At 35.6% G+C, this 15,001-nt stretch overlaps 1 protein-coding gene across 1 annotated transcript; it reads right to left on the reverse strand.

Moving 5' to 3' along the window:
- On the reverse strand, positions 1-2,826 carry LOC104112974 (SAP-like protein BP-73). Its single transcript, XM_009623026.4, has 3 exons — positions 2,667-2,826; positions 721-1,065; positions 1-605 (listed from the first exon to the last, which is right to left on the reverse strand). The coding sequence occupies exons 1-3, from the start codon at positions 2,767-2,769 to the stop codon at positions 274-276; spliced, it is 780 nt and encodes a 259-aa protein (XP_009621321.1). The 5' UTR covers positions 2,770-2,826; the 3' UTR covers positions 1-273.
- Between the last annotated feature and the right edge of the window lie 12,175 nt (positions 2,827-15,001).

A 15,001-nucleotide genomic window follows, 5' to 3' on the forward strand; every position in this document is an offset into this window, starting at 1 on the left:
TGAATAATAACCCCTTTTTCAACCATCAAAGCAAGTAAATTGTTGGGGAGGGGGAGCGGAGAAAGTATGCAACTTGAGAAAGAGATCACAAATGCAGTTAGAGACACAGCATATGCTACAAACAACCAACAAATGAATGTGTTAAACTCCCACACTCTACCTTTCCATCTTGTTTCTCCATGAAAGAAAGCAGATATGAAAAAGAGACTAGCCCTTCAGTTAACTGTAAAGCATGTAAAGCATGATGGACGACTTATTCATCTGTTCATTGTCTCAACATCTGATGAGCAACTCCACAAGTTCACTTTTCTTCAGTTTCGAATAACCTTTAAGTCCTCTAGATTTTGCCAGTTCCTTAAGCTGAGGAAGTTTCATATCCTCAATTTTGATTGCTTCCCTTTCACCATGATTACCTGGCGATGTCTCTGTCTTGAGCTCAACCTTTTCTTTGGAGTTAAGTGGTGATTGTAAAGGGGATCTTTTCACAAAGCTTGAGGGTGGGCGTGTTGATCTTGGATCTAATGTTGGTGAATAATCTGCTTTTGGTTCCTTTTGACCTCTTTGATGAGTCAAGCCCTTATCACCCTTCGTATTTGACGTTGTACCTTCAAAAGCAAAGAGGTAATTATCTAACTGAGGTATTATCATTTGCACTAGGATTAATTTTGGGGAAAAGGAAAATGCATACAGGCTTAGGCAAAACTGAAAAAAATTCATTACCTGTTGACTCTGTCTTTGAATGACGAAGGATTTCCAAGACCGATTCAATAGTGGGCTTCTCTTCAGAGGACTTGGTACTTCTTTTCTTGGAACTTAAAGAATCGCCTGTTGAAATTGAAGATTGTATTCTCTTGAAAAGAGAAATGATCTCTTCTTGGCTTAATGAGTTTGATGATTTACTGTCACGGGATGACTGTATATTGATCTCATCTCCTTTGGATGTTTTCCCTGGTGTAGCATCTATTGAGGACCTTCGTCGCCTGCTCCCCTCAGCTCTTATGGTCGAGAGAGTTGAACAATGACAATCCGAACGATTTGTACTCACGGAAGGCCCATATGCAATCTCTGCCAAATTGAACAAGCTGCATCAAAAATCAATACCTCAGTTTAAATTTCCAGAATTTCATGCCATCTAATAAGATGTTTACCCATCGTGATGTCTAGATGAAATGTACGGCGTATCTATGGTGCTGGGTGTTTTCATTTCTAGTGGACTGAAATAAAAAGTATCTAAAAATACATAATCACAAGATCCATATACAACTGTATGTCCAATTATCAGAAGTTATCTCCAAATGGAAAGCGAAAAAATAATAATAATATGCATGAACACAACGAAAGGAGATTACCAGTGGTTCAAACAAAAGTCTATAAATTCATCGAGTCTCCCAATGAGTATGACCGCGCCATGAAAGAAAATGTGTGTTCATGGTTCCTTATGATTTAGAAATAGAAAAGGAATAATTTTCTTTCTTGGTGCAAGATGAATAAGAAACGAAACGACATTGAACAAAGTCCACTATGATAAAATTAAGAAGCAGCCAAGTGCTTGTTTGACGACGTTCAAAATTGTTTTGCACTAACTTGACCGGGATGTCGAGAGAAGGAATAAGTGGTATGAAAGCCATAACGGAGGCATGGGTTCTCATGAAAATGTGAAACTCAGAGATAAGTATTCCAAACTGACTGAATAATCCAGCATAGGAGGCTTCATGACAGGTTATAAGGTGAGAAAAACTACGTCAAGCCCAACCAAAGAAAAGAAGGTTGGGACAAGGATTAGGGTTCCAACTATATACAGAATACTTAATAGCTAACGGCCTTATGGTATCTATCCATCCATGCTAAAGCTTTTGAGACTGAGGGCTTGAATCAAGGTCCTAAAAAGCGTGAAACACAAATACACAATTAAACACATTGATTCAGCAACGGAAATAGACAAAGGAAGTGGTTTTCAATTAATCTTGGTAGCAAGTGTTAGCCGACGAGTATTTTGGATTTTGGCTGTGCAATGTGCAACACACATATGAATCCTAGTAGCTCAAAACTAAGAGGTACTAAGTAGGTTTTACTCTAAAAAATTACTTTTGTACAAGTTAAAACTCTTCCCCTCACCCCTGCTTCCTTCCCCTACCCCCCAAAAGGCATAGCTGCAAGAAAATCAGAAAATAGCAAAAATTGACAAACTTAAGGATTATAGCGACTAGTACAAGAACAGTACCATCAGAGGTAGTCTACAGTTAGTGTACTAGTAGAACCACAGATATAGAATGAACTAACTCACTGATAAGTTTTCACTGCAATATATACCTCAAGCATATCAGTCATCCCCTTGAGTTTTAACAAAAATTGCAGGGATTTACATCTCACTGATACGTTTCCACAAATACCTGGAGTCCTATCATGAGACAAAAGATTTCTAGACAGTTATACATACGTCTACTAGTTAATTACTAGTACTAAATTCCAACCTAGATCAAAGTTCACATCACAAATAAGTTGAGGAAAATGGGCTGAATAAATCCTGCTTGCAATTACATAAAACCCAAGATTTTCACACTAAGTTCCCTATTAAATTCCCAATAATTCCAAGAATGCATAAGAGCATAACTCATTTAACTCATTTCATGGAAGATTTTCATAAAGCAATTGATTAAAGAAAGTACCTTTGGGAATTCGGATTTCCAACTTAGGTTTACATAAATAAGAGAAGGACGGCAAGTGAGATATGGAATTGGATGAGAAAACTGCAGTTGCTGTTACACCCATATTTTCCTTTTTCTTGGAAAATTAATTTTCGATTCTTAAGAAATTATGAGTAGATATACAGTAGATTCCTTATTTCCATTGATAGATTCACTACCACAAAAAATAGTAGACGTGTATGTAGGCTGACCAGAATTTTTGACATTTTTGTGTTTGGTCACGTCACACGTGCCACCTCTAAATGCAACTTGCAAGTACGAGCAATCCCAATGTGGTTTTGGATGAGAAAATGATTGAAATTTTTGCTTGTTTTTGTAAAATATAACTCAAAGTAACAATATAGAATATAAAAAAACAAGCTAAAAGATATATAGAGAAAGAGAGAAGAGATTCGTATTTCTTCTTTAATTATGTGTATTTTTCTATTTATTACAAGACCTTTATATAAACATGAAAATTAAAGAAAATATGTCATTGAATATGTTATTAAACATAGAAAATATGTCATTGAATATGTCATTAAACATTTGAGATGAAGATCATGGAGGAAGAGTAGACATCCACCATAATTTGATATTTCTTATAACACTCCCCCTTGGATGTCCATAGATAATGTGCCTCATTAAAACCTTATTAGAAAAAAAAATATCCTAGTGAAGGAAAAAGAGTACACATATTTAGAAATACGCTTTTGGTTGCCTCATTAAAAACCTTACAAGGAAAATCCAGTGGGACAAAACCTTGTAAGGAAAAAAGAGTACAACACGTATTAACTCCCCATGATGAGATCATCAGTTCATATCCTTGAGCCTTTGCATCCCAATTTTGTACACTAGTTTCTTGAAGGTTGACGTCGGTAGAGATTTGGTGAATAAATCAGCCATATTATCATTTGAACGAATCTGTTGCACATTGATATCACCATTCTTCTGAAGATCATGTGTAAAAAATAACTTTGGTGAAATGTACTTTGCCCTATCTCATTTTATGAATCATCCTTTCAATTGGACTATGCATGCCGCATTGTCTTCATACAAAAATGTGGGTTGTTTGTCACACTTCAAACCACATTTGTCTCGAATAAGATGTATTATAGATCTCAATCAAACACATTCTCGGCTTGCTTCATGAATAGCAATTATCTCAGCATGATCAGAAGAAATAGCCACGATTGATTGCTTAGTCGATCACCAAGATATGCCAGTGCCTCCATATGTAAACACATAGCCTGTTTGAGATCAAGCCTTGTGTGGGCCAGATAAATACCCAGCATCGGCGTAACCAACAAGATCGGAATTGCAATCATTGCCATAAAATAAGCCCATATCAGTAGTCCCTTTTAGATACCGCAATATGTATTTGATTCCATTTCAATGTCTCCATGTAGGAGCAGAGCTATATCTTGTTAAGACATTAACTGAAAAGGTTATGCCAGGCCTTGTAGTGTTAGCAAGATACATTAGTGCACCAATTGCACTAAGATATGGTACTTTAGGACCAAGAAGCTCTTCATTATTTTCTTGAGGTCGGAACGGGTCCTTATTCACATCAAGTGATCCAACAATCATCAGAGTACTTAATAGATGTATTCCATCCATGTAAAACCGTTTTAATACCTTTTCTATGTAGGCAGATTGATGAACAAAAATCACATTTGTCAAATGTTCAATTTGCAAACCAAGACATGATTTTGTCTTTCTGAGATCTTTCATCTCGAATTCCTTCTTTAAATAATCAATCACCTTTTGGAGTTCTGTAGGAGTTCCAATAAGGTTTATGTCATCAACATATACGGCAAGTACAACAAACTCCGATGTTATTTTATTTATAAAAACACATGGACAAATAACATCATTTATATAACCTTTCTTTAATAAATATTCACTAAGGCGGTTATACCACATTCTTCCTGATTACTTTAGACCATACAAAGATCTTTCCAGTTTGATTGAAAATATTTTCCTGGACTTTGAATTATGTGCGTCAGGCATTTTAAATCCCTCGGGAATTTTCATGTATATTTCATTATCAAGTGAGTCGTAAAGGTAGGCTGTAACCGCATCCATTAAATGCATGTCAAGCTTTTCATGGACAGCAAAACTAATGAGATAACGAAACGTTATAATATCATCCATAACAGGAGAATACGTCTCTTCAGAATCAACGACATGCCTCTGTGAAAATCCTTGTGCAACAATGCGTGCCTTATATCTTTGTATCTCATTCGTAGAAAGACCCATTGATAGACAACAGGCTTAACACCATTAGGTGTTTGGACTGCAGGCCCTAAAACTTCATGTTTCATAAGTGAATCCAACTCAGATTGGATTGCTTCTTACCATTTTGGCCAATCACGTCTTTGTCGACATTCTCCAACAGATTGAGGTTCAAGATCCTCATTATCTTGCATAATTCTAGATGCAACATTGTATGCAAAGACATAATCTACCATTATATTCAATCGATTCAAATCTGTCTCAATATCGATTGGGTTTATTGATAGTTCCTTATTTTCTTGAGTCTCAGTCCCATTGATTTCCTCATGAATCTCATGATTGGTTAAATCATGGGTTTCTTTATGAGACTCATTCATAGTGTCATCTTGATCATTTATTTTCTATTTTCTAGGATTTCGATCCTTAGAACCCAGTGGTCTGCCACGCTTTAGGTGTGCTTTTGACTCATTAGCAATGGCACTAGAAGATTGTCCAACAGGGACATCAATACAGATTGGAACATTCTCTGCAGGGATATGCGATTTCGTTATCCTTTTCAGATCCATAAATGCATCTGGCATTTGATTTGCTATTTTCTGCAAATGGATAATCTTTTGCACCTCTTTTTTTTACAAATAGAGGCACGTGGATCAAGATGAGATAATGATGTAATTTTCCACAAAATTAATAGAGGCACGTGAATCAAGATGAGGCAATGATGTATTTTTCTACAAAATTTCACGTTTGGTTTCACCAATTTCTCCCCCTAATTTTGGGAAAAATGCCTCATCGAATCGACAATCTGCAAATCGAGCAGTAAACAAATCTTCCATTAATATTTCAAGGTAGCGAATAATAGAGGGTGATTCAAACCCAACATATATTCCTAACCTTCTTTGGGGACCCATCTTGGTGTGATATGGCAGTGTTACATGCACATATACAATGCATCCAAAACATTTTAGATGGGATATATTAGGTTCATGACCCAAAACTAATTAAAACAGGGAATATTTATGATAATTTATCGGTCTGAGATGAATTAGCATTGCTGCATGCAAAATGACATGACTCCAAACTGAAGTGGGTAACTTGGTTTTCATGAGTAATGGTCTTGCTATCAATTGAAGATGTTTAATCAAAGATTCCGCAAGGCCATTTTGAGTGTGAACATGAGCTACAGAATGTTTCACTTTTATCCCAATTGATAAGCAATAATCATTAAATGCTTGGGATGTAAACTCAGTGGTATTATCAAGTCTAATAGACTTAATTGGATTATCGGGAAAATGTGCCCATAATTGGATTATTTGTGCCATTAATTTGCAAATGCCAAGTTGCAAGATGACAATAGGCATACATGAGACCATCTAGAAGATGCATCTATTAAGACCATAAAATATATAAATGATCCACTAGGTGGATGAATAGGTCCACAAATATCCCCTTGTATACGTTCCAAAAACTCAGGGGACTCAATCCCAACCTTTGTTGGCGATGGTTTAATAATCAACTTGCCTTGATAACAAGAAGTGCAAGAAAATTCATTATTTAAAAGAATCTTTAAATTCTTTAATGGATGCCCATTTGAGTTCTCTATAATTCGTCTTATCATAATTGATCCGGGATGTCCCAATCGATCATGCCAAAGTATAAAAGTATTGAAATTAGTAACATTTTAGTTTACGATAGAATGTGCCTCAATTGCACTAATTCCTGTCCAATACAGGCCACAATATAAAGATGGGAACTTCTCAATAACCCTTTTCTAGCCAGAGGCATTCTTGGTAACGATGAGATATTCGAGATTATTCTCATCTATTGTCTCAATATAAAATCCATTTCGGCGGATATCTTTAAAACTTAACAAGTTCCTTTTGGACTTGGAGGAGAACATTGCATTCTCTATGATAAGTATTGTTCCCTTAGGCAGAGTTATAGTAGCTCTTCCAGAGCTTTCAATTAATTTTATACTACCATATATTCATCAATATCTATATGGTGAATATCTCTTTTAAAGAGAAGGTTATACCATTATGGTCATGGTCAAAATTAGTTGCAAGATCTGTTTCTTGAATTATTGTTGGCCTTTAATAATCACATTGCCAAAATATTTTGGCGTACAATATGTACATGAAGAATGACCATTCATGCCATAATAATGACATTATTTTTTTTTTTCATCTCAAACCCCTTTCTCGAGGTGAGTGTGGTATATTTTCTATCACTAGCACGTTCATATTCTTACAAGAATGAATATGTATTCATAATGATTATCACAATGTTTTCACATTTACTTCAGGAATGGAACATAATAATCCATGCGTGCTTTATAAAATCTCATGCCATATCAATGGCAAACATCACTTTCACAAAGTGAAGGATTACTTTTAGAGCCATTATTGTTCTCATTACCATAATGATGACGATTATAATTTCGTCCATTACCACGTCCACATCCATTCATACCTCCACGGTAACATCATGTCTTATTTTAGACTTATGGGATGGGTTTTCACTATTGGTGGCGATTGAATTTAATTTGCATATGCGAACTTTCATTAACTGAACTCAATCAAATAAAAAGTATCAAGAAAATATAGAAAAACACATAATCAATTAAAATCTACGTGTCCTTTATGATAATTATCCCACTTTAAGATGGAAGAGTTATGTGATAAAATAGAAAGGAAAAATATCTGCTCTCTCAAAAGTTTTCACTTCGTGTTTCTTAATATTAACACATAGGAACATAATACTTGTTATAGGAAAAATATTTATCATTCTTTACACCAAACAACCTTACATGATTCGATGAACTTTCAAGAAAAACTTTTCCGTAAAGCAAGTTTGTTCATGTATGGAAACATAAATAGCAAAGTGTAAAGAAACTTGAAAACTAATTAGAAAAGGCTAATCGTGATGGCCGAATATATGCTGGCATTGTACACCTTATACCGTTACCGTTCTTACCATATTATTAACATTAAATGATGCTATCGGCACTGGCCGCATCATAACAACTCAGTTGGCTAGAACTCCGTGCTGATAACGTGTTATAAAATATAACTCAAAGTAACAATATGGAACAAGGAAAAACAAGCTTAGAGATATATAGAGAAAGAGAGAAGAGATTCTTATTTCTTCTTCAATTATGTGTATTTTCCTATCTATTACAAGGCCTTTATATAGGCATGTGAAGAAAATATGTCATTAAACATAGAAAACATGTCATTGAATATGTCATTAAGCATTTGAGATGAAGATCATGGAGGAAGAGTAGACATCCACCATAATTTGGTATTTCTTATATCAGCTTGTTTATTCTTCACCAATTATTACTTGTTATGAAATAAAGACTTTAAAGTAAAAACAAATATAGAGAGAAACTGATATATTATTCAAACTTCAAACTTATGTTCATAATGAACTAAAATCTCCTCTATTTATAGTAGAAAGCAAGCTGCTGTGTAAGATGCTTCTGCAAGCTGCTGTGTAAGCTGCTACTGTACTAGATATAGATAATCTTCTATCGGGGGTAATGTTTATCCGTAACAGAGTATCGACAGGATAAGCTCATTGTACCAGATATCGATAATCTTCTACCGAGGGTAATGTTTATCCATAACGGGATACCGAAAGGATAAGCTCATTGTACCAGCTATGGATAATATTCTATCGGGGGTGATGTTTATCCATAATGGGGTACCGAAAGGATAAGCTCATTGTACCAGATATAGATAATCTTCTACCGGGGAGTGATGTTTATCCATAATGGGGTACGGAAAGAATAAGCTCATTGTACCAAATATGGATAATCTTCTACCGGGGGTGATGTTTATCCATAGCGGGATACTAAAAGGATAAGCTCATTATACCAGATATGGATAATCTTCTATCAGGGGTGATGTTTATCCATAACGGGGTACCAAAAGGATAAGCTTCTTCAGGAGACTTATTTCCAATAGAGTACTAAATAGATAAACATATTTACGGAGGAGTCTCATTTACAACGAAGTACTAAATGAACATCCATAATATAATATATTTATAACACTCCCCCTTGGATGTTCATTAAGAGATAATGTGCCTCATTAAAACCTTACTAGGAAAAATCCCGTAAAAAAATGCTAGTGAAGGAAAAAGAGTACACATATTTAGTAATACGCATAACTAGTTTTCTCATTAAAAACCTTATAAGGAAAACCCTATGGGAAAAACCTTAGTAAGGGAAAAAGAGTATAGCGCGTATTTTACTCCCCCTGATAAAAACCTTGTTTCAACTATTTGAGTCTCTGCATTCCAATCTTGTATATCATCTTCTCAAAAGTTGAAGTTGGCAAAGATTTAGTGAATAAATCTGTCGGATTGTCACTTTAACGGATTTGTTGCACATCAATGTCACCATTTTTCTTAAGATCATGTGTGTAGAATAATTTTGGTGAAATGTGCTTTGTTCTATCTCCTTTTATAAATCCTCCATGTAATTGAAATATGCATGCATCATTGTCTTCGTATAAAATTGTGGATCTTTTATCACATTCCAAACCATATTTTTCTTGAATAAAATGAATCACTGATCTCAACCACACGCATTCCCTACTTGCTTCATGAATAGCTATTATCTCAGCATGATTTGAAAAAGTAGCAATAATAGATTGCTTTGTGGAGCGCCATGATATGACAATACCTCCACATGTAAACACGTACCCGATTTAAGATCGAGCTTTATGTGAATCAGATAAATAACCTGCATCTGCATAACCAACAAGATCTGCACTACCTTTGTTAGAGTAAAATAAGCCCATATCAAGTGTTCCCTTTTAACTATCGCAATATATGCTTAATCTCGTTCCAATGTCTCTGTGTAGAAGAAGAGCTATATCTTGCTAGTAAATTAACAGAAAATGCTATGTCAGGCCTTGTAGCATTAGCAAGATACATAAGTGCACCAATTGCACTAAGATAAGGTATTTCGGGACCAAGGAGTTCCTCATCCTCTTCTGGAGGTCAGAACAAATTCTTATTCACTTCAAGTGATCGAACAACTATTGGTATACTCAATAGGTGTGCTTTGTCCATGTAAAAGCGTTTTAAGACCCTTTCTGTATATGCAGATTGATGGATAAAGATCCCGTCTACTAAATGTTCAATTTACAGATCAAGACAAAGTTTTGCCTTTCTAAGATCTTTCATCTCAAATTCTTTCTTAAGATATTCAATTTCCTTTTGGAGCTCTTCTGGAGTTCCAACAAGATTTATGTCATCAATATAAACAGCAAGTATAACAACTTCTGATGCCATTTTCTCTATATAAATACATGGTCAAATAACATCATTTATGTAACCTTTTTTCATCAAATATACACTGAGGCAATTATATCACATGCGCCCAGATTGATTTAAACCGTACAAAGATCTTTGTAATCCGATTGAGTACATTTCACGATACTTTGAACTATATGCTTCAGGCATTTTAAATCCTTCAGGGATCTTCGTATTGACTTAATCAAATGAGTCATATAGCATTTAGATGGCATGACATCTTCAGGTGTCTGGACTACAAGTCTGATCCTCACAATCTTTTACAATATTGTGAACTATATTGTATCAAATATATCGTCGACGATCATTTTGTATCGGTTCCTAAGCGACATAACTTGTTGAGATCTCATCACTTTCTTTATTTTCAGGTACCTGAACTTCTTCTGGGGTTTCATGAAATGTTATGTCGTGGGCTCTTCTAGAGCTCATTTCCTCCTCATTATGATCATTTGCTCCTATCATTTTTCAAGGATTGTTACCTTTGGAACCGATCGGTTTACTACACTTCATGCGTGCAGTAAACTTTATCCTTCAGGGACATTAATTTTAATAGGAGCATTTACAGCTGAAATATGATATTTAATTTTGGATCAGCAAATGCTTCTGGCATTTGACTTGAATTATCTTCTAAGTGAGGATCATATTAATGATAATTCGATTCATATAGCATATTTTTCAGCTATTTATTCCATCCCCCAAATGTTAGAAAAACTAACACATATCCCCAATCTTCTTTGGGAAACCTATCTTTGTGCATTATGGTAGAGAAATTAATCATATACCACACATCAAAAGTTATTAGATAGTAAAAATATTTGATTTCTGATCCTAAACCAATTGTGGGGGGATGACTTATCATATTTTATTGGTCTGATGCATACAAGTGCTGTTGTATGCAATTTAGAAAATCTTAGACCAATACATGAGGTTTTGTTCTCATAAGAAATAGTTTAATCATTAATAGGAGGTATTCAATGCTAAACTAGCTTGGATATAAACCAGCATCATCAAGATAAACTATCTTGATTTCATAATCTGAAAATTATGCTCTTAATTGAGAAAAGCAATTTCAAATGCCAAACTGCAGGTTGACAATAAACACACATGTAACCATATCATATATGTATCTATAAGTGGTTCACATGATAGGTGAATGGGCCCATATTTACCTTTTATATATTTCAGAATTCAGGAGTCTTAGTCTTAACTTTAGCTAGTATAATCAATTTATGATGAGAATAAGCAACATAAGAGAATTCTTGAAGAATCTTCTAGTTCTTCAGTATATGCTTTTCTGAATTCTCAAATAGCTCATTTAAAAATGAAAAATGAAAGCTTCAAGTTTATCATGGCATGTGCTATCTCTTAGTAAGCTTCTGGTTTACTATGGCATAACCTTGTGCATTAGTAAACTTCTGATTTACTGTGGCTACTTTTGTATCAACGAATTTCTGATTACTGTAGCTACTTTTTCCTCAGTAAAACTTATTGATTTACTGTGACTTCTTTTGCATTAGTAAACTTTTGGTTTACTGTGATACATGATGTAGTACAAATTGAATAATAAGGCGGGTAACTTCTCACATACATATTATTTTACCCACTATGATTGTGGAAACATGAAGATTTTCAATCTTCCAATTATTTGTAGTCTCAGTATGATAGCCATTCGTATTAGTAAACTTCTGGTTTATTATAACATATGTTTTGACCACAATCATATAATATGAATGACAAATTTGCATGTAAGCTCTTCGGGAGCCTTCAATTTATTGTCCACAATCAAATATTATTCAGGCACTACTTGTGTCATGTGTCTTCTAGACAAACCGTTAGCTCTTCAGGAGCTTTTGATAAATTTTGTACTACCAAATATCTCTCAGACACTTCTGGTATCATGAGAGAAAATTTCTTCGAAATGACATAAACAAAATAAATATGATAGTAAACATCATTATCAAAGCATAACTTTTATTTATGTACAACAATTACATAACCATACTATCTACTATAAACAACAAAAATTTAAATATTTACATTTTTATAGATTCATCACCGATCACATGACTTGTTTCTCCTTCCGGGAGTACAAAGTAATCAGCTACATCTAAATGCATGAAGTCTAAATTATCTTCAGAAATAAAATTTGCTTCAACATTTTTCTCTGTCTTCTTCAGGGAGGCTTGATACAGCCAAACCAGGTGCTTTGGCGTACGACATGTACCTGACCAGTGCCCTTTTTCTGCACATCTATAGCATGTATTTTCTGCATTTGCTGCTTGCACCGCTTCATGCCTTTGTAACTTCCTTTTCTACTACTGGTGGTGAGGAGGGTTCTTTGGTGCATTATTATTACCATGATTAGTGTTTCTTCCCTGACCACGACCATGACCACGACTGGGGTCACGTCCTCTTCCACCCTTAGCTTGGTGGAAGTTCGTCTCATTCACTTCAGGGAATGGACAAGAACCAGTAGGTCGGTAATGTCGCCCAAACTCACACGACAAATATAGGTAGTGAGGCGGTCGAAGCAATAATAAAACCCAACGCAAGTCGAGGTCGAATTCTTAGGGAGTTAGAATTGGGATTAGGTATATATTTAGTGTAATTCTACAATATGCCTTAGATTACACTTCCACATTCTTGTTTGTTATTTTTACTTCTACTTTAAACTATTGATTGCAATTATAATAAACTAGGAGACAATATTTTTGGTTTTGGTTGTTTTCCAAATGATAAAAGATCTAGGGTCGTGACTTCCACCTAGGTGATTACCTAATGGGTTGTAAACTCTAGGGCAAGTTTGATTGGTCGGGGTTATAATATAGCAATCACAAGCAATTACCCACTCTATACCTCTCGGTAGTTTGAGTGATTTTGCCCAATTTGACTTTCTCAAGTCCAAATGGGTATTGCACAAAACAAGTGATAAATGCTCAAGTCTGGTCTTACTATCTCTAGATTCAACCCTTTAATTGGGGCTATCAATTTCTTGAGTTAACCCCAATTTCTTGTTAGTCAAGTTTTCCTAGATTTAGTCTCTCTTTCTGAAGTAGAGACTAAGTCAATTAGGCATGAATCAATGTTTGCAACCATTAATCTTTGAATTCAAACAAGAACTAGGCTAAATATCACTAACCCAACCATAAACAAGTCCTAAATCAAACACCCATTAAGTACCCATACTAGGGTTAGGCCACAACCCTAGCTAGAGATTTAGCTACTCATGAAAAATGAAGAAATACAAGAAGAAGTTAAGATAGAATGCATAATAATTGATTAGGGAAAGAAAATCTAATATTTAGAAGCTAATCTAGTACAATATTACTCAAAACAGTAAAGAAAAACGGCTCAGGTGATCTTCAAAAACTTAACTTACCCTAAAAATGATAAAAAATTCTATTTATACTAACCTGAAAATATCTGACAAAAATGTCCCTGCGGAGGTTGTGCGGCCGTATAATTATGTATGCGGTCCGCACAATGAGACTTGGCTTGACAGGTTCCAGTTCTGCAGCCGCACAATTCTGAATTGCGGTCGCACTTCTTCAACTACTGCGGACCGCAAATTTGTGAGTGCGGCAGCACTCTTGCTTCTGCGGCCACACAATTATAGTGTGGTCCGCACTCCTTGATCTTAGGCTCTGGCTGTGTGAGACTTCTGCGGATCACATAAAAATTAGTGTGGCTGCTCTCTTGATTATGCGGCCGCACAAAAATGGTATGGTCTGCATTTCTTCTTGAACGTGAAATCCCATCTCTCTGATCTTTGTTTTCTGCGGACCACATAATATTGAGTACGACCGCACTTAACATTCTACGGCCGCACAATTATGGTGTGGTCTGCACTCCTTCAGCTTGCCCAAAATTAGCTCTCTGAATCTCCTCTTTTGCGGCCGCACAATATTTGTGTGGTCCGCATACTCTGAAGAAGAACTGACATGGCTTTTCCTTTGTTTTGCGGCCGCACACAGTATTGTGCGGTCCGCACTGTGGGCCTTTTGTCTTGTTTTGGTCCTTATCCACTTTTGACTCCTTTATGAGTTGATTTTGACTCCTTTGGCTTGTTTCCCAATGTTCCTGTACAAAAGCACAATTCATTAGTTTTCGGGAATACCTTTAAGCATTTTTGAGCTAAAATGCAAGTAAAAGAGAGCAAATAAATGGTCAAAATCCCTACTTATCAACTCCCCCAAACTTAAGCTCTTGCCTGTCCTCAAGAAATTAAGGCAATTCCCACCTCCACTAGAAAAAAGGATATTTCAGCTGGCCTAAGGTGAATCAATCACATATCAATTGGGACCAACAATTACCCATAACACATATGAATTATCAACAATGCAATGATTTGACTTTTTGAGTACCATAGTTCTTATGCGACACTAGAGCATCAAGAGTTGACTCTATTCATCAAGGACGCTCGCTCTTTCACGTAGGTCATTTTGGATCCCAAACTCCTCCTCCTCTACTCTCCATTAGCAAATCTCACTTTAGAATGTAACACTCGAATCAAGGATTGCGAAAAGTGCGCTCATCTCTCTCAAAAGAATGTCACAAGTCCGGCTCTAAGTACCATAAGCTTGCCCCTCATATAAATCACCACTAATGTAAGCTCACTCAACCTGAAATCATGTAGGGCTTTTGCGGGATGTAATGAAGGCTTTTGGACCAAGGTAGGACTTGTTGGAATAGAATTGTTTCATCTTTCCTCAAGCACTGTATTTTCTCTTTTCGGCTCATACTTTTTCGACTCT

This window comes from Nicotiana tomentosiformis, chromosome 2 (genome assembly GCF_000390325.3).
Source record: "Nicotiana tomentosiformis chromosome 2, ASM39032v3, whole genome shotgun sequence".
NCBI lineage: Eukaryota > Viridiplantae > Streptophyta > Magnoliopsida > Solanales > Solanaceae > Nicotiana > Nicotiana tomentosiformis.